Here is a 27,391-nt window from a genome sequence, read left to right as displayed (position 1 = left end):
TCAGGGATGCTGTGGTTGGCGCACTGATGCCCGCCAGCATGATCGTGCCAGCAGAGAGACCTCCCAGCTCACCTGTGCCCCCGCCTGACTCCTCCTCCTCCTCCAGTGTCACTGATGAAGCCTCACCTGTCCTGCCTGAACCTGAGGGCCCGCTCAGCCCCAACCCTTGGCAGGACAAGAAGGGAGAGGTACGCTTACACATTGTCCTCAACTCTTTCATGTTATTGGGATTGTCCTCATTTGGGTCTACAACTCTTTCATGTTATTGTGATTGTCCTCATTTGGGTCTACAACTCTTTCATGTTATTGGGATTGTCCTCATTTGGGTCTACAACTCTTTCATGTTATTGTGATTGTCCTCATTTGGGTCTACAACTCATTCATGTTATTGTGATTGTCCTCATTTGGGTCTACAACTCATTCATGTTATTGGGATTGTCCTCATTTGGGTCTACAACTCATTCATGTTATTGTGATTGTCCTCATTTGGGTCTACAACTCATTCATGTTATTGGGATTGTCCTCATTTGGGTCTACAACTCATTCATGTTATTGTGATTGTCCTCATTTGGGTCTACAACTCATTCATGTTATTGTGATTGTCCTCATTTGGGTCTACAACTCATTCATGTTATTGTGATTGTCCTCATTTGGGTTTGCAACTAATTCATGTTATTGTCCTCATTTGAGTCTAAAACTCATTTGTCTTATTGTCCTCATTTGGTCCTCAACTCATTCATGTTATTGTCCTCATTTGGGTCCACAACTCATTCATGTTATTGTGATTGTCCTCATTTTGGTCTACAACTCATTCATCTTGTCCTCATTTGGGTCTACAACTCATTCATGTTATTGTGATTGTCCTCATTTGGGTGTACAACTCACTCATGTTGTTGTCCTCACTCATCTTGTCTTCATGTGTGTCTACAACTCATTCATGTTATTGTGATTGTCCTCATTTGGATGTACAACTCACTCATGTTGTTGTCCTCATTTGTGTCTACAACTCATTCATGTTATTGTGATTGTCCTCATTTGGGTCCGCAACTCATAAATGTTACTGTTATTGTCCTCATTTGGGTCTACAACTCATTCATGTTATTGTGATTGTCCTCATTTGGCTCCACAACTCATTCATGTTATTGTCCTCATTTGGCTCCACAACTCATTCATGCTATTGTCCTCATTTGGGTCCACAACTCATTCATGCTATTGTGATTGTCCTCATTTGGCTCCACAACTCATTCATGTTATTGTCCTCATTTGGGTCTACAACTCATTCATGTTATTGTGATTGTCCTCATTTGGCTCCACAACTCATTCATGTTATTGTCCTCATTTGGCTCCACAACTCATTCATGCTATTGTCCTCATTTGGGTCCACAACTCATTCATGCTATTGTCCTCATTTGGGTCCACAACTCATTCATGTTGTTGTCCTCATTTGGCTCCACAACTCATTCATGTTATTGTTCTCATTTGGGTCTACAACTCATTCATGTTATTGTGATTGTCCTTATTTGGCTCCACAACTCATTCATGTTATTGTTCTCATTTGGGTCTACAACTCATTCATGTTATTGTGATTGTCCTTATTTGGCTCCACAACTCATTCATGTTATTGTCCTCATTTGGCTCCACAACTCATTCATGCTATTGTCCTCATTTGGGTCTACAACTCATTCATGTTATTGTGATTGTCCTTATTTGGCTCCACAACTCATTCATGCTATTGTCCTCATTTGGGTCCACAACTCATTCATGTTATTGTCCTCATTTGGCTCCACAACTCATTCATGTTATTGTTCTCATTTGGGTCTACAACTCATTCATGTTATTGTGATTGTCCTTATTTGGCTCCACAACTCATTCATGTTATTGTTCTCATTTGGGTCTACAACTCATTCATGTTATTGTGATTGTCCTTATTTGGCTCCACAACTCATTCATGTTATTGTCCTCATTTGGCTCCACAACTCATTCATGCTATTGTCCTCATTTGGGTCTACAACTCATTCATGTTATTGTCCTCATTTGGCTCCACAACTCACTCATGCTATTGTCCTCAGTTTGGGTCTACAACTCATTCATGTTATTGTCCTCATTTGGCTCCACAACTCACTCATGTTATTGTCCTCATTTGGGTCTACAACTCATTCATGTTATTGTGATTGTCCTCATTTGGCTCCACAACTCATTCATGTTATTGTCCTCATTTGGGTCTACAACTCATTCATGTTATTGTGATTGTCCTCATTTGGCTCCACAACTCATTCATGTTATTGTCCTCATTTGGGTCCACAACTCATTCATGTTATTGTCCTCATTTGGCTCCACAACTCATTCATGCTATTGTCCTCATTTGGGTCCACAACTCATTCATGCTATTGTCCGCAGTTTGGGTCTACAACTCATTCATGTTATTGTCCTCATTTGGCTCCACAACTCACTCATGTTATTGTCCTCATTTGGCTCCACAACTCACTCATGTTATTGTCCTCATTTGGCTCCACAACTCATTCATGCTATTGTCCTCATTTGGGTCCACAACTCATTCATGCTATTGTCCTCAGTTTGGGTCTACAACTCATTCATGTTATTGTCCTCATTTGGCTCCACAACTCTTACATGTTATTGTCCTTATTTGGGTCTACAACTCATTCATGTTATTGTCCTCATTTGGCTCCACAACTCACTCATGTTATTGTCCTCATTTGGGTCCACAACTCATTCATGTTGTTGTGATTGGCCTCATTTGGGTGTGCAACTCACTCATGTTATTGTCCTCATTTGGCTCCACAATTCATTCATGTTATTGTCCTCGTTTGGGTCCACAACTCATTACTGTTATCGTGTGTGAAAAGCCGCCCTCTTCAGAAGACGCACTGACGCCGTCATCAGCCGTCACACCGTCTGCAACCGGCGCCTCCTCTCGTCCGTTCATCCCCGTCACCGACGACCCGGGCGCTGCCAGCATCATCGCAGAGACCATGACTAAGACCAAAGAGGTCCGCCTGTCTGCCAGTAAGATCTTTAGTCCAGCACCTAGTTCACACGGTGGTGTTGTTGCCAGGACTCTGAGAACCAGAGCAAAGTTGTGGGTCCTGAACCTCAGTACCTGGATGAGTTCTCCAGCCTGCTGGTTCCTGATGACACCAGAGTCATGGTGGACCTGCTCAAGCTGGCCGTGTCCTGTCGCTCCGGGGACAAAGGCAAGGACGTGCTGTCGGCCGTGTTGTCCGGCATGGGCACGGCGTATCCGCAGGTAACTCCATCATCTTATGTTTTTTGTCCAATCAATGATAAAAATAGTATACCTCACGATTCAACTCATTTCAGTTCTTGGTGACTATTTGATTCAGAATCGATTCAAACCGATTGTCGCGATATATTGTTTGGCGTATGAGTGATGATTCAACTTTAGAAAACAGGTCACATGTTACAAAAGCTTGTTGTTCAATACGCACTGCAAATAAGCGGAGAGATGACCTAAAAAAGATTTTTTACAAGTAGGAATTTAATCGGAATCGTAATGAATTTCACTGGCGGTTCGGATCCAAGTCGCGTCTATCGGGCGGACACGTTGGCGTGCTTGAAGGTGTGAGGCGTTGTGTGCAGGTGGCCGACATGCTGCTGGAGCTGTGCGTCACCGAGCTGGAGGACGTGGCCACCGACTCTCAGAGCGGCCGCCTGTCCTCCCAGCCCGTGGTGGTGGAGAGCAGCCACCCCTACACCGACGACACCTCCACCAGCGGCACCGTCAAGATCCCCGGTACGAAACAAAAGCCATGAATAATGCGGACCCAACTTCCCGTCTGACTGGTGCTCTGTGCTGAAGGTGCTGAAGGTCTGAGGATCGAGTTCGACCGACAGTGCTCGACAGAAAGACGCCACGACCCGCTGACGGTCATGGATGGAGCCAACAGGATCATCTCCGTCAGATCAGGTGAGGAGAGCCACCCCAATAAAGTTGTGTATAGCGCCGCCCTTCAGGTGCCCTAACAGGGGCTGCCTAAAAGGCTGTTTTTTAAAAAGAATTACACATGTAAAATATCTTTCAGAGCACAATAATAAAGCAACTTACATAGGAGCAGTGTTGGGACTAACTACTGTAACACCGTTATTTTCGGCGGTAACTAGTAGTCTAACGCGTTATTTTTTATATTCAGTAACTCAGTTAAAGTTACTACATGATGCGTTACTGCGTTATTTTACGTTATTTGTTTATGTAGTATCGGCTAGAAACAGAAGATCTGAGTGTGTTTTATTGGAGCGCTGCAGTGTCGTCCTTCTGATTCTTCTTGTGTCACATGCCGGAAAAGAGAGACGCGCGCTCTGTGTGGGTGTGTGCGTGGGTGTGGGAACGGGGCATGTCTGTTTTTACTTACACATCATGGCGGAGCTGCAGTCGAGTTTCTTAACATGGAGATATTCTCACTACTTTTCTAAAAAGAACATTTTAGTTAAATGTAAGTTGTGTCTTGGATCAAAGATCCCGTCTACTGCCCAAAACAGCAATTCAAATCTGCTGAAACACCTACAAAAGCAACATGCTTCGACGAAGCTTGTAAAGAGAGAGACAGACTCCGATGTCACTTCACCTCCACCACCACCACCTAAGGATTTTAACGGAGGGACTGCTAGCCAGGACAACATTGATGGAGCCACTGCAGCGTATGTGCTAGAAGACATGCAGGCTATTTCTACAGTGGAGTCACCCGCTTTCAGGCATCTAATTAGCATGATACAGCAAATGGCACGAAAACATTTTCCAAGTTTCTGGACACAGTGGACAGTGAGTACATAAACATGGAAAACAAACTAAAGAAAACACTCCAAACTCTGCCTCTGCTCATCATTCAGCACTGAAGGTACACACTCTTGTCAATTATCTTATACTTATCTTATATACTCTTTCATTCTAGACTTCTAGAGTGTTTGATTATCACATCACTCTAAATGTATAGACTATAAAGTTCACAAACATAAAGAGGGTTCCTAGTGGGCCAGGCCAATCTTTCCTTATCTCTAAACTAAAACTGGGGAAATGTGTAGAGTGTTCTGGGCTTCAGTACAGTGTTGATCTCATGAATACATGATTTTATTTCACAATTCCTTGAGAGAAAAAAATGCCTGTTTAGGCTTTGTGTATGTCATGTGTGCCTTCCTTAGCTGAAGCCAGGTTTACAGCTATGTTGTTATTATGCTGTTTGTTACTTATGTATGTTATGTTGCAGCTATTTAAAATAGTTTTGTCAATTTGTTCTGGCCTGAAATAAGTTGGCCCTTTGTAACATATCTTTGTCTTTGTGTGTTGTATGTAGAGCACATTGCTTAGCAGAGTTCAGTGATGCAAATGCATGTCAAGTTGATCAACACATTGTATTATTCTCCAGTGCAATAACAGTACTGAAATGAAGGCTAAAAGGGCATTGTTGGGAGCTTTAAAACATTTTTTTTTTAAAGAAGTAACTAAATAGTTACTTTTCACAGTAACGCATTACTTTTTAGTGTAAGTAACTGAGTTATTAACTGAGTTACTTTTGTATATATATATATATGTATGTATATATATACGTATGTATGTGTGTGTGTATATATATATATATATATATATATATATATATATATATATATATATATATATATATAAAATGTGTGTGTATATATGTGTGTGTATGTACAGTATATGTATATATGTATGTATATGTATATGTATATATGTGTATATATATATATATATGTACATATATATATATATTTATATGTATATGTGTATGTATATGTGTATATATATATGTATACATATATATGTATATGTATTTATGTATGTGTACATATATCTATAGATATACCCGCCCCAAGACACATTTTTTTTCTCTAAATTTGGCCACCCGGGTCAAAATAATTGTTGTAAAACAACAAGATTTTACGGTAAAAAACAAAACTTGCAGCTCCGTTCCTTGAATTTTACAGCTAAAAACAGTGGTACTGTTTCTCCATTCCATTCCATTTATTACGTTTTTGTATATGCTGTAAAACAACACTGCTTTTACTGTAAAATTGTGGTGACCGAGCTGCCAGTTTTTAAAGTGAAATGTAATTTTTTTTTTTTTTTTTTGCAGCTTATGTAAAAAAAAAAAAAAGTTTATGTATTATATATATATACATGTATATTCATATATTACTCATTGTTAAAATCAACCAATCAATAAAAAGGAGTTTGACACCCCTGCCCTCGCCGTAAAGACTTGGTTCTGTGTGTGTTCCAGGTCGGGAGTGGACGGACTGGTCCAGCGAGTTAAGGATCCCGGGAGACGAGCTCAAGTGGAAATTCACCAGCGACGGCTCCGTTAACGGCTGGGGGTGGCGCTTCACCGTCTACCCCATCATGCCTGCCGCCGGTAAGCACAAAGCACACGTCGCACACAGCGTTCACATTTCAACCAGTATGCTAACTGGGAATCCATACTGGTTCTCAACGCGACCAGTTTCCTGTGTGCCTTAATAAATAATCATCGTTTGATGATCTAAACGTACTTTTTATGTAACATTTGAAAATGAGACCGTACGTTTGAGTCTCATCTGCAATGCAGGGGGACTTTCAAGACGAGATAATAGCTAGGAAGTGTCTTTTTTTCCATGAAACTGAATGTGTTATGTTGCGCCCTACAAAGTGTTTATACTGTAAGTTTCGTAATTATAACACACCGGCTGTTTGATTGTAGAATTTATCTTGGTTGTAATTGTCATTACAACATTTGGAGGCGTTTTAAATAAAAAAAGGCATGTAAAATTGCTAATCCTAATAATAGCCTGTCTTCGGCAATCCAATTAGCATAGAGCTAGCGCACTTTGGAAGATCGGAGCCTTACTTTACGTTTGAGCGTTTTCTACCGAGCATACTTGCTTTGTTGGTGTTAAAAACTGCTCAGTTGACTGAGTCGGCCCTGAGTGTTGCTGGACTGCTTGTTTCTGTGTTTAGTTTGCAACCAGACGTGGCGAGTTTGCAACTAGGTAGCAAAATATGGCACCGTTTGATTTTATGTGAATCGATACCCAGTAGTACCGACAAAATTTGGTCGGTGCCTCTAAAAGTACGCTGTATTTGATATTTACCCCTTCAAGGGTACCGATTTCCGATACGTGGAAATTGTTACCGGTTTGTTTGTAAATGGGTTATACTTGTATAGCGCTTCTCTACCTTCAAGGTACTCAAAGCGCTTTGACACTATTTCCACATTCACCCATTCACACACTGATGGTGGGAGCTGCCATGCAAGGCCCTAACCACCACCCATCAGGAGCAAGGGTGAAGTGTCTTGCTCAAGGACACAACGGACGTGACGAGGTTGGTAGAAGGTGGGGATTGAACCAGGAACCCTCAGGTTGCGTCCTGGGGACGCGTGGACTTCAGGAATTTCGCGTCCTTTCTGATTTCAATGCGTAAAAAGACACAAAAAGTGCGTTAACACCAACACTGTGTGTATATATGTGTATAAATTAGGGGTGTAACGGTACACAAAAATTTCGGTTCGGTACATACCTCGGTTTAGAGGTCATGGTTCGGTTCATTTTCGGTACAGTAAGAAAACAACAAAATATAAATTTTTGGTTATTTATTTAACAAATTTGTAAACAATGGCTTTATCCTTTTAACATTGGGAACACTATAATAATTCTGCCCACGTTAATCAACATTAAACTGCCTCAAGTTGTTGCTCAGATTAAATACAATTACTAAACTTTTCTTCTACATATAAAAAGTGCAACATTAAACAGTTTCAAGTCAACTCATCATGCTTAATTTATCACAGCATTCGGGAAGCCTGTAGTTGATTAATTATGTAAATGTTATATTTTTATCAACGTGTGATAGCAGGGACCCTGCCATTCAAAACTAGGCTGCTGCATTACTAATGATTAATGTAACTATAGCTGAAAAAATGGTACAATAGCAATAGGAGAGACTATTCATCCCTGAACACCATGGAGTTCATGTAGGCTTAATGATGCAGTTACATTATTATATCAACTATCAGAGACAGAAACTCTTCATTTAACATAATGTCCTTTTTTGCTGCTTCAACACAGCTCAATCAACACAGAAAAAGGTCAAGTGAAATAACAGACAGACAGGGCTTTGCTGTCCGTAACACACACGCACACACACACACACTGAAATATTAGCTAACGTTACGCTAAAAGCAAATTAGCCTTCACCTCAAGCCAGGACTGCGAGCGAGCTGAGCTGCAGTTTATATTTCTAGAAGGTCAACGGGCTCATAGTGATGTTACTAGTAGTTGACTGGGAGGTGTTTATTATCATTTGGGGAGAGTCCGCTGCCTGATGCTTACCTGCTAAATGCTAAGCACTGACTACATGCGCTCTGAATACGCACTGCTGAGTGGCTGTTACCGCTCTGTTTGTAACCAATCAGATGGTTGTGTGGGTGGGACAATGCTGGGTGCTGTGTAGAGGACTGACAGAAACAGAGGCAGAAAGAAGCGGAGGCGGCTACTTAATATGTTCGTGTTGAAACTCGTTCAGTACACCTCCGAACCGAACCGAAACCCCCGTACCGAAATGGTTCAATACAAATACACGTACCGTTACACCCCTAGTATATATGTACATATATATATCTCCTGCCTCGAAAGAAAATAATGTTTGCCTTGGTGCCCTAAAATATGAGCCCGTCTTTAAAGGCCTACTGAAATGAAATGTTTTTATTTAAACGGGGATAGCAGATCCATTCTATGTGTCATACTTGATCATTTCGCGATATTGCCATATTTTTGCTGAAAGGATTTAGTAGAGAACATCGACGATAAAGTTTGCAACTTTTGGTCGCTGATAAAAAAAGCCTTGCCTGTACCGGAAGTAGCGTGACGTCGCAGGTTGAAGGGCTCCTCACATTTCCCCATTGTTTACACCAGCAGCGAGAGCGATTCGGACCGAGAAAGCAACAATTACCCCATTAATTTGAGCGAGGATGAAAGATTTGTGGATGAGGAACGTGAGAGTGAAGGACTAGAGTGCAGTGCAGGACGTATCTTTTTTCGCTCTGACCGTAACTTAGGTACAAGCTGGCTCATTGGATTCCACACTTTCTCCTTTTTCTATTGTGGATCACAGATTTGTATTTTAAACCACCTCGGATACTATATCCTCTTGAAAATGAGAGTCGAGAACGCGAAATGGACATTCACAGTGACTTTCATTTCCACGACAATACATCGGCGAAGCACTTTAGCTACGGAGCTAACGTGATAGCATCGTGCTTAAATGCAGATAGAAACAAAATAAATAAACCCCTGACTGGAAGGATAGACAGAAAATCAACAATACTATTAAACCATGTACATGTAACTACACGGTTAATGCTTTCCAGCCTGGCGAAGCTTAACAATGCTGTTGCTAACGACGCCATTGAAGCTAACTTAGCAACGGGACCTCACAGAGCTATGATAAAAACATTAGCGCTCCACCTACGCCAGCCAGCCCTCATCTGCTCATCAACACCCGTGCTCACCTGCGTTCCAGCGATCGACGGAAGGACGAAGGACTTCACCCGATCATCCGTGCGGTCGGCGGCTAGCGCGTCTACTATCCAAGTCAAAGTCCTCCTGGTTGTGTTGCTGCAGCCAGCCGCTAATACACCGATCGCACCTACAACTTTCTTCTTTGCAGTCTCCATTGTTCATTAAACAAATTGCAAAAGATTCACCAACACAGATGTCCAGAATACTGTGGAATTTTGAGATGAAAACAGAGCTTTTTTGTATTGGATTCAATGGTGTCCAAATACTTCCGTTTAACTAGTGACGTCACGCGCATACGTCATCATACAAAAACGTTTTCAACCGGAAGTTTAGCGGGAAATTTCAAATTGCACTTAATAAGTTAACCCGGCCGTATTGGCATGTGTTGCAATGTTAAGATTTCATCATTGATATATAAACTATCAGACTGCGTGGTCGGTAGTAGTGGCTTTCAGTAGGCCTTTAAAGCAAAACATGTTCTAGACCAAAAATCCCTCCATATTCTCTACTGCTCGCTAGTGTTACCATATCTGAATTACTGTGTAGAAATATGGGGAAACAACTACAAAAGTACACTTCATTCACTAACGGTGTTACACAAAAGATCAGTTAGAATAATGCATAATGTTGGATATAGAGAACATACAAATCCTTTATTTATTGAATCAAAAATATCGAAATTCCACGACATAGTGAATTTGCAAACAGCTAAAATGATACACAAAGCAAACTATAACCTGCTATCCAAGAATGTACAACAATTCTTCTCAAAAAAAGAGGAGAAATATAATCTTAGAGAAAAATGTAATTGAAAACATTTGTATGCACGTACAACACTTAAGACCTTCAGTATATCAGTATGTGGAATTAAATGATGGAATGGATTAAGCAAAGCAATCAAACAATGTACTAATATGATCCACTTCAAGAAACTCTTCAAACTTAAAGTGTTTACATCAGGTGTGTCCAAACTTTTTCCACTGAGGGCCGCACACTGAAAAATCAAAGCAAGCGGGGGCCATTTTGATATTTTTTTATTTTAAAAACCAATACAATATATGTATAAAATATATACATGTAGGCCTCCACTCAGGCTTGATCCCAGGGACCCCAAAGGGTTTTGGTAAAAAAAATATTATAAATGTGTCATTATTCAGTATTATTATTTTTATTATTATTCAAGTTTTATATCCCTAGATCAACATTAGGTCTATCTGTCAATATAACGTTTTTAAAGATTTAAGTCGTATGCTCTTTTTGTCAAAGAAAACCCTGTTTTTTTATGGAAAAAAACACAAAATATGCAATATTTTCACCCAATAAAATTGTTAAGTGGAATATTTGAGATTATATAATAATTGGAGCCTTAAAAAGGTCAATAACTCATAACACCATTGATTTTAATTCATTATTATTTTTTGAGCGAAATCACACTAAAATTATTGGGGAACCAAAAGGGTCCTACTCATTAAAGTGTTAAAAAATAAATTATACATTTTTTTTTTACTGTTTACTTTTAACACAATAATCTCGAGATCAACTTCAGATCTATCCGTCAATTATACGTTGTATTGTTGTTTATGTTTTTTGTTTGTTTGTTTTAGGCCCTTCTTTAAAAAAAATGTATATGGCAGACACAAAATATGCAACATTTTCCCCAAAAAATATCTCAAAGTGCAATATTTAATGTGACGTAATTGGAGCCTTGGATAGGTCAATAATTCATAATAACATTGATGTTGATTCATTATTATTTTTTAAAGAAAGAAACAGCCTGCATGGCAGCTTTGTGTTATTAAGAGTAAACATTGCAACATTTTCTTGTTACATTTAACCTGTTTGGTCTTTCATACCACTTTTTATGTTTTTAATTTTTTAAATCGTATTTTAAAATGGGCTGTGGGGCTGTTAAAAAATGACCTGCGGGCCACACTTTGGACACCCCTGGTTTACAAAGTACAAAGAAGAAGAACCACGATAAACAATCTGAATTTATTTCATCCATCCATTCTTTCATTCTCAAAATAATCTTACTCATCTCATCATATGAAATATGACTTACTTCACCAATTATTATTCATTTATTTATTTTATTGTGATTACTTATGGAGTATATTGTGAATAAAATTGAGAACAGGAAGTGAACAAAAGTGTTAGCAACTGTTAATGTAAAGGAAAAGGGGTAGGATTAAATAAACTCTGCTTCTTCCTACTCCTTTTCCAACCTGTTGAAAAGAGAAACTGGAAATTGTGATGTATCATGTTGTATCCTTGCATGTTCGAAATAAACTCAAACTCAAACATTTGAAGGTGTTGATATTGCCATGTAAAATCGCTAATGCTAATCAGTTGCATGCCAATAGCAAATCCAATGTATAGCATTGTTTTTTGGAAAAGTGGAGCCTTACTTTACTTACGTTGGAGCGTTTTTTTAAGTCAAATTCTTTGTTGGCGTTTAAAATTGCAACATTACCGAGAGGTAGTTTGGCTGAGTCCGCAATCCAGGCATTGAAACATTGCACTGTTGGATTTTACGTGAATCGCTGCCCGGTGGGATTCGGTCGGTGCCAAAAAAAGTACGGGATTCTTTACCCATCCCTAATCCCTACATGCAATAACGGGGATCGTTTTTACCACGACGACATTCTGCTCCTCAGGTCCCAAAGACTTGCTGTCCGACCGCTGCATCTTGTCCTGCCCCTCCATGGACTTGGTGACTTGCCTCCTGGACTTCAGGCTCAACTTCGCCTCCAACAGGAGCATCGTGCCCCGCCTGGCTGCTTCCCTGGCGGCGTGCGCCCAGCTTAGCGCGCTAGGTACGATCCAGTCTGTTAGCATTTATTTTAGCAGACTTTTATTCACTGCAACCCCAACATTCAAATGTTGGGGTTGCAGTGAAGATTTTTACTTCCACTAAGAAAAGCAAAAGGTATCTAGAGTTTGCAATTCCATCTTTTTTGCTTGTGAAATGGTAGCTTGATTGTCCAAGGTGAGTGGAGTGTGTGGATGTTGGAACGGTTCGAATCGGTTGAAGAATGTGGGATATGGAGAGGTTTGTATATTTACCATTCATTTTCAATAGGGAGGAAATTCCTGGTAATTGCGGGTAATCAGGGAATTTTTGGAACCGAGGAACATGCTTGGCTTGAATTGAAATTGGATGAGAAATGTGGGATATGCAGTAGATGGTATATTTCCCGAAAATTACCAAAAATTCCAGGAAAACCGGAAATTTTGTGAAAGAGACAACATGTTTTGCATTGGACATATGTGAAGAGTAGTGTGGGTGGATGGTTGAAAGGTCGGAATCAGGTAAAAAAAATGGCGCACAATTTTGAGAATTTTGCGCAATGTATAACTATGAATACGTCCATTCATTTGAATGGGAATTTACTGGAAATGTCGGGAAAACCGAGAATTTTTTAAAATATTTATACTAGCACAATTGTCCTAGATCAGTGTTTTTCAACCACTGTGCCGCAGCACACTGGTGTGCCGTGAGATACAGTCTGGTGTGCCGTGGGAGATTATGTAAGTTCACCTATTGGGGTTAAAAATATTGTTTGCAAACCAGTAATTATAGTCTGCAAATGATGTGTTGTTGTTGAGTGTCGGTGCTGTCTAGAGCTCGGCAGAGTCCATATCAGTAGGTGGCAGCAGGTAGCTAATTGCTTTGTAGATGTTGAAAACAGCGGAAGGCAGTGTGCAGGTAAAAATGCTTAAACCAAAAATAAACAAAAGGTGAACGTGCCGCTAAGAAAAGGCATTGAAGCTTAGGGAAGGCTACGCAGAACGGAACTAAAACTGAACTGGCTACAAAGTCGACAAAAACAGAATGCTGGACGACAGCAAAGACTTACTGTGGAGCAAAGACGGCGTCCACAATGTACATTCGAACATGACATGACAATCAACAATGTCCCCACAGAGAAGGATAAAAACAACTGAAATATTCTTGATTGCTAAAACAAAATAGATGCGGGAAAAATCGCTCAAAGGAAGACATGAAACTGCTACAGGAAAATAGCAAAAAAAGAGAAAAAGCCACCAAAATAGGAGCGCAAGACAAGAACTAAAACACTAAAAAAAAAATCTCAAAATACATCAGGGCGTGATGTGACAGGTGGTGACAGTACACCTACTTTGAGACAAGAGCTATATTGATGCATGCTTGGTTATGGTTTAAAGTCATATCCAACAATTGCGACAACGACTTTTTACTGTCAACTGAGTTTCGTTTTTTAATGATTTCTGCCGGTGGTGTGCCTCCGCATTCTTTCAACGCAAAAAATTTGCCTCGGCTCAAAAAAGGTTGAAAAACACTGTCCTAGATAATATGAATGGGTTGGTGTTGGAACTTTTCAATACGGTTGAAAAATGTTGATGTAATAACAGTTTAAATTTAAATGGGTATTTCGGAATTTCGGGAAAACCGGGAATATGTAGGAAAAGTACAATGGTAGTTTTGAAGGTGGAATGGTCAAAAACATTTGAAAAATATGGACTGTGAAAACTTTCCAGGAAGAGGCGAAATTAGGGCTTTGGAAAACCGGGAATTCCTGGAATTTTTTTGAACTTGTAAAATGGTATTTTGATTGTCCAAAGTGAGTGGAGTGTGTGGATGTTCAATGGGTTGAAGAATGCGGGATATGGAATGGTTTGTATATTGCCCATTCATTTTCAATGGGAGGAAATTCCTGGTAATTCTGGGTAATCAGGGAATTTTCGGAACTGAGGAACATTCTGGCTTGAATGGAAATCGGATGAGAAATGTGGGATATGCAGTAGATGGTATATTTCCCATTTACTGTCATTGGGGAGAAAATTACCAAAAATTCCAGGAAAACCGGGAATTTTGGGAAAGAGACAACATGTTTTGTGTTTGACATATGTGAAGAGTAGTGTGGGTGGATGTTTGAAAGGTTGGAATCAGGTAAAAAAAATGGCGCACAATTTTGCGCAATGTATAACTATGAATACGTCCATTCATTTGAATGGGAATTTACTGGAAATTTTGGGAAAATCGAGAATTTTTGAAAATATTGATACTAGCACAATTGTCCTAGATGTTATGAATGGGTTGGTGTTGGAACTTGTCAATACGATTTGAAAAATGTTGAAGAAAAATGGTAGTTTTGATGGTGGAATGGTCAAAAACAGTTGAAAAATGTGGAAAATTGGGAATTCTGGGAATTCCTGAAATTTGTTTGAACTTGTAAAATGGTATTTTGATTGTCCAAAGTGAGTGGAGGGTGTGGATGTTGAATGGGTTGAAGAATGCGGGATATGGAATGGTTTGTATATTGCACATTCATTTTCAATGGGGGGAAATACCTGGTAATTCCGGGTAATCAGGGAATTTTCGGAACTGAGGAACATGCTGGCTTGAATGAAAATTGGATGAGAGATGTGGGATATCCAGTAGATTGTATATTTCCCAGTCATTGTCAATGGGGAGAAAATGACCGGAAATTCCAGGAAAACCGTGAATTTGGGGAAAGGGACAACATGAATCTGTCCATTGTTTTGAAAGCGGAATATGACTCCATGTTGTGGTGTTGGTGGCAGCTGCAGGACACAGAATGTGGGCTCTGCAAAGACTGAGGAAGCTCCTGACCACAGAGTTTGGGCAGTCCATCAACATCAACAGGCTGCTGGGGGACACCGAGGGCGAGGCTCGCTCGATGGTGAGTCACTGCTTGGCCAGGAGAAGCCGGCTTAAGTCTTGTTGACACTCTCTAGAAATTTCATGTGAATGCTGAGAAGCCACAGCCCAACTGAAATGTTGACAGCTAGCACGCTGGCCGGATAGCGTCGAAAAATATGAGGCAAAAAAAAAAACTGGCATGCTAACAGCACTGTGCTAACATTAGCATGAATTAAGTACTAAAATATATGACACTGAGGTGTATACCCATAGACATCTTATAAGTAGACGCAGCATGGAGCGCTGCTGCCTACTGGCGCTGACGAGACGCGGGGCCGCCATCTTGGAGTGGTGATCCGCTCCACTCAGTGCAATTCATTTGGCAGGAGAAATTAACTGTCAGCGCATTTAATTCATCTTACCTCACTGAATACCACTGATTTTTTCACGCGTTTTTTTGTCATACGTGCAGCTATGATAAGGACACATGTTTTGACGTGTTTTATTATTCATAGTTTGCTTAACAGTAATAGAATATTCTTATATGCTATAAGTGACCAGACGTCCGAGATCAAAACTGGGAATATAATCCCAGAGAAGGGGGAAAAAACAGTCAGCTATTTTTAAATTGAAGAAACAATATGATTAGGTTATATATACATGCGTATATCCTACATAAACAATGTATGAATACATTAGATATCTATATATCTTATAGACTGTATCTCTGTTGCAGAGAGTTTATTCTGTCTTGACACTTTGTATTGATATTTTGTATTACATTCTTCCCTTAAACGATAATGTTTACAGTGATTGTTTTATATGTATTTTTTATGTATGTCGCTTTGGATAAAATCGTCTGCCAAATACTTAAACATAAACATATATAAACACCTGAAAGTCTTTATATCAGCTAAAACCACCAATCTGTTTCACTGGATTCAGAATAAAGCCAAATTCCGTTTTACCCAACATTGTTAGTATTTGAATATTGTTACTTGAAGACTTATTCCTGGTTACAATTATACTGTTAATCAATCAATCAATCAATCAATCAATGTTTATTTATATAGCCCTAAATCACAAGTGTCTCAAAGGGCTGTATTGTCTTATACCTTGCCTAAAAACGCTGAACACCAGCCCGGCATCTTTGTTTTCTACCTGTCAACTGTCAGTTCAGGCTGCCCGCCGGCTCGTCATCACCACTTCAAGATGGCGGCCGAATTTCTCGCGTCACTGCAGCCAATGCTGCGTCTACTTCTAAGATGTCTATGTGTGTACCTGCTAAATTAGCTAAAAAATGGTCAGCATGCTAAAATTGTAACTGTACCAAAATATATTTCTCTGCAATGTATACCTGACAAATTTGAATAAGATGCTAGCATGCTAACATTAGCATACACCGAGTACCAAAATGACACTGGTATATGCCTATAAAATTATCTAAAAAAAAAAATAGCTTACTAGCGTAAGCATGCTAACAGGATTTGTTAGGAACAAAATATTTGACGCTGAGGTGTATACCTGTTGAATTAGCTTAAAAAATATTTTAGCATACTACATTTCTAACTGTAGCATGCATCAAGTACCAAAATATATTACTCGGCAATGTATATTTGAAAATGTTGTTTAAAATGCTAGCATGCTAACATTAGCATACATCAAGTACCAAAATATGACACTGATATATACCTTTAAGTTGGCTAAAAAAAGCTAGTGCTAACAGTGTTCGTAACGTAACACAATATTTGATGCCGAGGTGTATACCTGCTAAATTAGCTAAAAAATGGTTAGCATGCTAAAATTCTAACCATTGCATACGTCAAGTACCAAAATATATTACTCTGCAATGTATACCTGAAAAATGTGCTTAAGATGCTAGCATGGTAACATTAGCATACATCAGGCACCAAAATATGACACTGATATATGCCTTTAAAATTATTTTTAAAAAACTACCCTACTAGCGTTAGCATGCTAACAGCATTTGTCAAGTAACAAAATATTTGACGCTGAGGTGTATACCTGTTAAATTAGCTTCAAAAATGTTTTAGCATGCTAAATTTCTAACTGTGGCATGCATCAAGTACCAAAATATATTACTCTGCAATGTATATTTGAAAATGTTGTTTAAAATGCTAGCATGCTAACACTCGCATACATCAAGTACCAAAATATGACACTGATATATACCTATAAATTGGCTGAAAAAGCTAGCCTACTAGCGTAAGCATGCTAACAGTATTTGTTAAGTAACTAAATATTTGACGCTGAGGTATATACCTGTTAATTAGCTTAAAAAATGTTTTAGCATGCTAAATTTCTAACTAGCATGCATCAAGTACCAAAATATATTACTCTGCAATGTATATTTGAAAATGTTGTTTAAAATGCTAGCATGCTAACATTAGCATGCATCAAGTACCAAAATATGGTACTGGTGGATACCTGTAACATTTGTTAAAAAAGCTAGCCTACTAGCGTTAGCATGCTAACATCATTTGTCAAGTAACAAAATATTTGACGCTGAGGTGTATACCTGCTAAATTAGCTAAAACATTTTTTTTTGCATGCTAAAATTCTAACTGCAGCATTCGTCAAGTGCCAAAATACAATACTTTGCGATGTATACCTAAAATATTGCTTAAAATGCTAGCATGCTAACATTAGCATGCGTCAAGTACCAAAATATGACACTGGTATATACCTATAAAATTTGTTTAAAAAGCTAACCTATTAGCGTTAGCATCCTAACAGCATTTAAGTAACAAAATATTTGACGCTGAGGTGTATACCTGTTAAATTAGTTTTAAAAATTGTTAGCATGCTAAAATTCTGACTGCAGCATTCGTCAAGTGCCAAAATACAATACTTTGCGATGTATACCTAAAAGATTGCTTAAAATGCTAGCATGCTAACATTAGCATGCATCAAGTACCAAAATATGACACTGGTGGATACCTATAAAATTAGTTAAAAATGCTAGCCTACTAGCATTAGCATACTAACAGCATTCGTCAAGTAACAAAATATTTGATGCTGAGGTGTATATCTGTTAAATTAGCAAAAACAATTTTTTTAGCATGCTAAAATTCTAACTGCAGCTTGCGTCAAGTGCCAAAATACAAAACTTTGCTATGTATACCTAAAAGATTGCTTAAAATGCTAGCATGCTAACATTAGCATGTTTCAAGTACCAAAATATGACACTGGTGAATACCTATAAAAATTTTTTAAAAATGCTAGCCTACTAGCATTAGCATGCTAACATCATTCGTCAAGTAACAAACTATTAGACGCTGAGGTGTATATCATCAAAATTTGCGGGGGAAAAAAAGCTATCATGCTAATAGAATAGAATATTCAACGTTGCTGTTGTGTGTGTCAGAGTTTCACAGGAAGTGCACTGGCCGCACTGGTCAAGGGTCTCCCGGAGGCCTTGCAGAGGCAGTACGAGTACGAGGACCCCATCGTCAGGGGAGGCAAACAGCTGCTCCACAGCCCCTTCTTCAAGGTGTGCTCATGTTGCCTTCATCAGTGTCAAGTAGCAGATGACAAGGTGGACGCTTCCTCCCTCAGGTGTTGGTGGCCCTGGCCTGCGACCTGGAGCTGGACACCCTGCCGTGTTGTGCTGAAGCCCACAAGTGGGCCTGGTTCCGCCGCTACTGCACGGCCTCCAGAGTGGCCGTGGCTCTGGATAAAAGGACGTCCTTCCCCAGAGCCTTCCTGGATGAAGTGAGTCTCTCCTCTTCTCTCTGCACTTTTTCAATGCATTGACATCAAATTGATAGTTTTCATTTTCAAAATCAATCCAAAATATAGATTTTAAAAAATCGCGATTATATAAAAAAAATAATTAAAAAAGTATTTTATATATATTTTTTTAATTTTTATTTATTTTTTTAATTTTTATTTTAAATATGTCCTGTCCAGCCCCTCAGACACATAATCATTTTAGAAAAAGAGAATTGTTGGATACTTCTTTTGTTGTCTTATTTGTATTTGACTTTATTAAATGTTTGGGGAGAATTTTATTAAGCAATATAGAAATTGATCACAGCTGTTTATCTACTTTATGGGGGAAAGTAGTTCATCATAGAACTGGCACCCAATGTTATTAAAAATGTATTGATGTTGAATCGATTCTGAATCGAATAGTCATCCCATGAATGCAATTGAATGATGTCGTGCCCAAAGATTCACAGCCCCGTTATTTATGCCCATTTTGTCTAAGAAAACTATATTTTTTAATGGTAAACACATGCATTTTCACCCCCAAAATATTCAAAGTGTAATATTTGATGTGAAGTAATTGGACCCTTAAATAGATCAATAATTCATAACAATGATTTTGATTCATTCTTTTTCTTTTCTTTTTTTTTTTAACAAGGACAGTTTAAAAAAGCCCCACTAAAATGATTGTGGATCCAAAAGTACCCCACTCATAAGTGTAAAAAATAAATCCTACACTGAGTAAGTGTGTGTGTGTGTGTGTGTGTGTGTGTGTGTGTGTGTGTGTGTGTGTGTGTGTGTGTGTGTGTGTGTGTGTGTGTGTGTGTGTGTGTGTGTGTGTGTGTGTGTGTGTGTATATATATATATATATATACAGTGGGGCAAAAAAGTATTTAGTCAGCCACCCATTGACAATCAATGGGTGGCTGACTAAATACTTTTTTGCCCCACTGTATATATATATATATATATATATATATATATATATATATATATATATATATATATACTGTATATATATACTGTATATATACTGTATATATATATGTATATTACATATATGTATATATACATGCACACACGCACACACGTATATATATATATATATATATATATATATATACATATATATATATATATATATATACATGTATATATATATATATACATATATATATATATATATATACATACACACATATATACACATATACACATACATATATATACAGTACATACATATATATGTATATATATATATATATACGTATATGTATATATGTATATACAGTATACATATGTGTGTGTGTGTGTGTGTGTATATATATATATGTATATGCTATGTGTGTGTGTGTGTGTATATATATATATATATATATATATATATATATATATATATATATATATATATATATATATATATATATATATATATGTATATATGCTATGTATGTATATATATATATATATATATATATATATATATATATATATATATATATGCTATGTATGTATATATATATATATATATATATATATATATATATATATATATATATATATATATATATATATATATATATATATATATATATAGGGATGTCCGATAATATCGGTATCGATATTATCGGCCGATAAATGCGTTAAAATGTAATATCGGAAATTATCGGTATCGGTTTTTTTATTATCTGTATCGGTTTTTTTTGTTTTTTGAATTTTTTTTTTTATTAAATCAACATAAAAAACAAGATACACTTTCAATTAGTGCACCAACCCAAAAAACCTCCCTCCCCCCATTTCTTTCTGTTATCAATATTCTTGTTCCTACATTGTATATCAATATATATCAATACAGTCTGCAAGGGATACAGTCTGTAAGCACACATGATTGTGCGTGCTGCTGGTCCACTAATAGTACTAACCTTTAACAGCTAATTTTACTCGTTTTCATTAATTACTAGTTTCTATGTTTTTATATTGTTTTACTTTCTTTTTTATTCAAGAAAATGTTTTTAATTTAGTTATCTTATTTTATTTTATTTAAAAAAAAGTACCTTATCTTCACCATACATGGTTGTCCAAATTAGGCATAATAATGTGTTAATTCCACGACTGCATATATCAGTTGATATCGGTATCGGTTGATATCGGTATCGGTAATTAAAGAGTTGGACAATATCGGAATATCGGATATCGGCAAAAAGCCATTATCGGACATCCCTATATATATATATATATACACTATGTTTATATGTACATATACACACGTATATATGTGTATGTATATATGTGTATGTGTGTGAATATATGTGGATATATGTGTATTTATGTACAAATATATAAGTATATATATGTTTATTGATATATGTTTATATATGTACATATGTATATATGTTTATATATATATATATACACATATGTACATATGTGTGTGTATATATATATGTGTATATATGTACAGTATGTATGTATTTGTGTATATGTATGTGTGTATATATGTATATATTTATATATGTTCAGTATGTATATATGTGTATATATATATATTTACACACACACAAAAGTGTGTTAATATATGTATGTATATATATACAGATGTATGCATGTATGTGTATATATGTAACATGTTTAAATGTTTTACTTTGAGATCTATCTGTTGATTATCAGTTTTTAATTATTTCATATTTTTTATTCTTTGTTTTATGCTCTTTTTGTCATAGAAAACTTTTTTTCAAAGGACAAACACAAAATATGCAGTACTTTTCCTAAAAATAATGTCAAAGTGCATTATATGATGTGAAGTTATTGGAGCCTTAAATAGGTCACTAATTCATAAGGATTTAGATTCATTGTTATTTTTGGAGCAGTGACAGATTTTAAAGAAAAAAAACAACTGCCATGCAGCTTTGTGTTATTATAGAGTCAACTTTGCAACTTTTTCTCCTTACATTTCACCTGTTTGCTCTTTTATTGCACTTTTTTGTTTTATTTTTGTAGTATAGTATGTTTAGAATGTGTACACCCCCAGCTCTGTACTGGACTTACTCTCTGCCACGTCTGCCAGGTGACCAAGAAGATCCGCGAGCTGATGGCCGACCACGAGAGCATGAACGTCCTGCACGAGAGTCACGACTTGTTCAAGCGCGAGCACGACGAGCAGCTGGTGCAGTGGATGAACCGCCGGCCCGACGACTGGACCCTGTCTGCGGGGGGCAGCGGCACCATCTACGGCTGGGGCCACAATCACCGCGGCCAGCTGGGGGGCATCGAGGGGGCGAAGGTCAAAGTGCCCACCCCGACGGAGACCCTCTCCACTCTGCGGCCCGTGCAGCTCATTGGAGGCGAGCAAACTCTGTTTGCTGTGACCGCTGATGGAAATGTGAGCCATCATATCACTTACTTCTACAAGGTCTCCACAACAGAAGAGTATTGCACTGCAAAAAGTCAGTGTTCAAAAACAAGAAAAAAAAAAAAAAAAATTAGGGGTATTTTATTTGAACTAAGCAAAATTATCTGCCAATAGAACAAGAAAATTCGGCTTGTCAAGACTTTCCAAAACAAGTAAAATTAGCTAACCTCAATGAACACAAAAATACCTTAAAATAAGTATATTCTCACTAATAACAAGTGCACAAAAATTAGACCTTTTTGCTCAATATGTTGAAAAATATTCTTAAATTAAGTAAATGCTAGTGCCATTATCTTGACACAATGATATGCGCTCAGCATCATTTTTTTTCTCTTTTTTAATTTTATTTTTATTTTTGTCTTTTTAAAAAAAAAATTAATGTTAATTTTTAATTTTTATTTTTTTAATTGATCAATCCAACAAAACAATACACAGCAATACCATAACAATGCAATACAATTCCAAAACCAAACCCGGCCCAGCAACACTCAGAACTGCAATAAACAGAGCAATTGAGAGGAGACACAAACACGACACAGAACAATCTAAAAGTAGTGAAACAAAAATGAATATTATCAACAACAGTATCAATATTAGTAACAATTTCAACATAGCAGTGATTAAAAATCCCTCATTGACATTATCATTAGACATTTATAAAAAATCAAAAAAAAGAACAATAGTGTCACAGTGGCTTACACTTGCATCGCATCTCATAAGCTTGACAACACACTGTGTCCAATATTTTCACAAAGATAAAATAAGTCATATTTTTGGTTCATTTAATAGTTAAAACAAATGTACATTATTGCAATCAGTTGATAAAACATTGTCCTTTACAATTATAAAAGCTTTTTACAAAAATCTACTACTCTGCTTGCATGTCAGCAGACTGGGGTAGATCCTGCTGAAATCTATGTATTGAATGAATAGAGAATCCTTTTGAATCGGAAAAATATAGTTTTTGAATCAAGAATCGCGTTGAATCGAAAACAATCGATTTATAATCGAATCGTGACCCCAAGAATCGATATTGAATCGAATCGTGGGACACCCAAAGATTCACAGCCCTATAAATTAAGTAAATGCTAGTGCCATTATCTTGACATAATGATATGCTTTTTTTAAATGATTTTTAAAAATTTTTTAATTTTTTTTCTCTTTTATTTTATTTCAATTTTTCTCTTTGTTTTATTATTATTTTTTATTTTTATTTTTTAATTGATCAATCCAAAAAAAATACGCAACAATACCATAATAATGCAATCGAACAAAACAATACACAACAATACCATAATAATGCAATTCAATTCCAAAGCCAAACCCGACCCAGCAACATTCAGAACTGCAATAAACAGAGCAATTGAGAGGAGACACAAATGGATGGATGGATGGAAAACAAAAGTAGTGAAACAAAAATGAATATTATCAACAACAGTATCAATGTGGGCTCTGTACCGAGGATGTCGTTGTGGCTTGTACAGCCCTTTGAGACACTTGTGATTCAGGGCTATATAAATAAACATTGATTGATTGATTGATTGAATATTAGTTACAATTTCAACATAGCAGTGATTAAAAATCCCTCATTGACATTATCATTACAGACATTAATAAAAAAAAATAAAAAATGAACAATAGTGTCACAGTGGCTAACACTTGCATCTCATAAACTTGACAACACACTGTGTCCAATATTTTCCAGAAAGATAGAATAAGTCCTATTTTTGGTTCATTTAATAGTTAAAAGAAATTTAAATAATGGATCCCATATTCCAATATATGACTCATTATTATCTAAACTAAATGCATCATGATTTTTTTTTTTCATGCTTGAAGTAAGAAATGATTACTTTAAAAAAGTAGTTTTATACTTGTGAGTGTTGATGACACAGCTTTGCAACAGTTGATATTCTAGTTTCAAGCATGTTTTACTCAATATAGGTCATCAAATCTCAGCAACAAGCTGCAATATCTTACTGAGATCATTTAGGACCAAAACCTTTAAAACAGGGGTGTCCCAACTTTTTCCACTGAGGGCCACACACGGAAAAATTAAAGCATGCGGGGGCCATTTTGATATTCTTCCTTTTCAAACCGTAACAAAATATATGGATTTTTTTTTGTTTTTTACCTTTAGGGCTCCCGGGGACCATAAAGGGTCTAAGTCATTAAAATGTTAAAAACAAGTCAAATTATTATTTTTTTTTATTTTTATTTAACGCCTACAGTAAATCTGTACAGTATATCAACTTCAGGTTGATATAAAGTTTAAAAAAAACAAAGGTTTTATGCCTTTTCTGTCAAAGACAACTTTGTTTTTTAATAGTAAAACTGAAATATGCAGTATTTCCCCCACTGCCCGAAACATTCAGAAAGCAATTTTTGATGTGAAGTAATTAAAGCCTTAAAAAGATCAATAATTCAGGACACCATTGATTTGAATTATTTAATATTTTTGAGTAATCACAGTGTAAAGATAAATAAAATCCCATTAAATATATTTGGGATCCAAAATGTCCCCCACTCATAAAGTGATACCTTTTTATTTTTTTTTTTTTTTTTACTTTCCACACTTAAGTTACGAGATCAACTTCAGATATATCGGTCCATTTTACCTTTGAACTATTATTTTGTTTGTTTTATGCTCTTTTGTCAAAGAAAACGTTGATGTTTTTGTATGGCAACCACACAATATATGCAATATTTTCCAAATAAAACATTTAAAAGTGAAATATTTGAAAAAATTGGAGCCTTGAATAGGTCAATAATTCATTATAACATTGATTTTTTTTTTTAAATTTTTTTTTGAGCAATGGCAAAAAAAAGAAAAATAAAGATAGACAAAATAAAAAAAAAACATCCTACATGGCAGCTTTGTGTCAACATTGCAACTTTTTCTAGTTAGATTTCACCTCATTCCTCTTTTTTTTTAAAATGTTTATTTATTTATTTTTGCAATAGAATTTCCAGACTGTGTGGCGGGCCGGTAAAAAATGAGCTGCCTTAAAACAAGTAAAACACTCTAACATAAAATCTGCTTAGTTCTATGTTAACATACTAACAATAGTGTGTTCATTACTGAAACATCAAAATATATGACACTGAGATGTATACCTGTTAAATTAACTAAACAAAAAAGCTTGCATGGTAAAATGCTTGCAGATCAATGCAAAAATAGGATGAAGTTGTCAATGTTTCCATTCAGAAGGAGGTAAAGCAATATTAGACATGACAAAGATGACAATGTGTTTGATCCTAGCTGTACGCCACGGGCTACGGCGCAGGAGGCAGGCTGGGTATCGGTGGGACAGAGTCGGTGTCCGCCCCCACCCTGCTGGAGTCCATCCAGCACGTCTTCATCAGGAAAGTGGCGGTGAACTCGGGAGGGAAGCACTGCTTGGCGCTGTCCTCCGAGGGAGAGGTGTACTCGTGGGGCGAGGCGGAGGACGGCAAACTGGGCCACGGCAACAGAAGGTCAGCAAAGTGCTGGATGCAACTCCAGGAGGTCTCGTCCCACCTAGTCTCCTCTCGTCCTTCAGCCCCTGCGATCGTCCTCGGGTGATCGAGTCCCTGCGGGGACTGGAGGTGGTGGACATCGCCGCGGGAGGAGCACACAGCGCTTGCATCACGGCCAGCGGCGAGCTCTTCACCTGGGGGAAGGGCCGATATGGACGACTGGGTCACGGGGACAGCGAGGACCAGCTGAAGCCCAAGTTGGTCAGTGAATGCAACCTTAATTATTAACACCTTGCAAGAAGGCTGAAAACTCTATCACGATATCAGTGTTTTATATCCATAATTAGCTATATATTTTCTGAGTATAACGGCTGTGTAACATGAATTTGCCATGTTATTCTTATTTAACTATGGAAAGGAATTTGTGTTTTGCAGTAATTGTTTGAATATTATTAAATATATCGGTCGATATTGATAAATATTGACATTTTTTATGACTTTTGGAAAATAAGGAGCAGGAGAAAAATATGTTTTATTTGGAATGTAACTTCCTGTAATTATAATCAAGGCAGACAGGAAATGTCAACAAAATAGTCAAATCACATTGAAGACTTTTTAATAAGATCTTAAAAATAGGGAATATGTTAGAAATGCTTTATAAAGTGTAAGAAAATAGTGTGAAAATGTAAATAAACATAGAGAAACCTAAGAGGACCTATTTTCTGCAGGTTTAGTGGCAGGAAATAACGGCTGTGTAACATGAACTTGCCATGTTATTCTTATTTAACTATGGAAAGGAATTTTTGTTTTGCAGTAATTGTTTAAATATTATTAATATATCGGTCGATATTGATAATTATTGACATTTTTTATGACTTTTGGAAAATAAGGAGCAGGAGAAAAATCTGTTTTATATGAAATGTAACTTCCTGTGATTGTAATCAAGGCAGACAGGAAATGTCAACAACATACTCAAATCACATTGGACACTTCACAATAAGATCCTAAAAATAATGAATATGTACGAAATGCTTCATAAAGTGTAAGAAAATAGTGAAAAGTGTGAAAATGTAAACATAGAGAAACCTGAGAGGAACTATTTTCTGCAGGTTTAGTGGCAGGAAATAACGGCTGTGTAACATGAATTTGCCATGTTATTCTTATTTAACTGTGGAAAGGAATTTTTGTTTTGCAGTAATTGTTTAAATATTATTAATATATCGGTCGATATTGATAATTATTGACATTTTTTATGACTTTTGGAAAATAAGGAGCAGGAGAAAAATATATTTTATTAGAAAATTAACTTCCTGTGATTGTAATCAAGGCAGACAGGAAATGTCAACAACATACTCAAATCACATTGGACACTTCACAATAAGATCCTAAAAATAATGAATATGTACGAAATGCTTCATAAAGTGTAAGAAAATAGTGTAAAGTGTGACAATGTAAACATAGAGAAACCTGAGAGGAACTATTTTCTGCAGGTTTAGTGGCAGGAAATAACGGCTGTGTAACATGAATTTGCCATGTTATTTTTATTTAACTATGGAAAGGAATTTTTGTTTTGCAGTAATTGCTTGAATATTATTAAT

General features: G+C 36.9%; 1 protein-coding gene across 8 annotated transcripts in view; it reads left to right on the top strand.

Moving 5' to 3' along the window:
- The window catches only part of herc2 (HECT and RLD domain containing E3 ubiquitin protein ligase 2), a 187,742-nt gene that overhangs the window by 134,984 nt on the left and 25,367 nt on the right, over positions 1–27,391 (top strand). For all 8 annotated transcript variants that reach the window (XM_062038932.1, XM_062038931.1, XM_062038930.1 and 5 more), the window contains exons 66-78: positions 5–188; positions 2,865–3,008; positions 3,074–3,265; positions 3,619–3,772; positions 3,839–3,946; positions 6,273–6,404; positions 12,204–12,362; positions 15,115–15,233; positions 18,582–18,707; positions 18,773–18,928; positions 21,990–22,304; positions 25,597–25,811; positions 25,877–26,054. In XM_062038932.1, coding sequence (XP_061894916.1) covers positions 5–188; positions 2,865–3,008; positions 3,074–3,265; positions 3,619–3,772; positions 3,839–3,946; positions 6,273–6,404; positions 12,204–12,362; positions 15,115–15,233; positions 18,582–18,707; positions 18,773–18,928; positions 21,990–22,304; positions 25,597–25,811; positions 25,877–26,054 — 2,182 coding nt within the window. The remainder of the gene's footprint in view (positions 1–4; positions 189–2,864; positions 3,009–3,073; positions 3,266–3,618; positions 3,773–3,838; positions 3,947–6,272; positions 6,405–12,203; positions 12,363–15,114; positions 15,234–18,581; positions 18,708–18,772; positions 18,929–21,989; positions 22,305–25,596; positions 25,812–25,876; positions 26,055–27,391) is intronic.

The sequence above is a fragment of the Entelurus aequoreus genome, linkage group LG27 (genome assembly GCF_033978785.1).
Source record: "Entelurus aequoreus isolate RoL-2023_Sb linkage group LG27, RoL_Eaeq_v1.1, whole genome shotgun sequence".
Taxonomy (NCBI): Eukaryota; Metazoa; Chordata; class Actinopteri; order Syngnathiformes; family Syngnathidae; genus Entelurus; species Entelurus aequoreus.
This window is presented reverse-complemented; position numbering and strand designations above follow the sequence as displayed.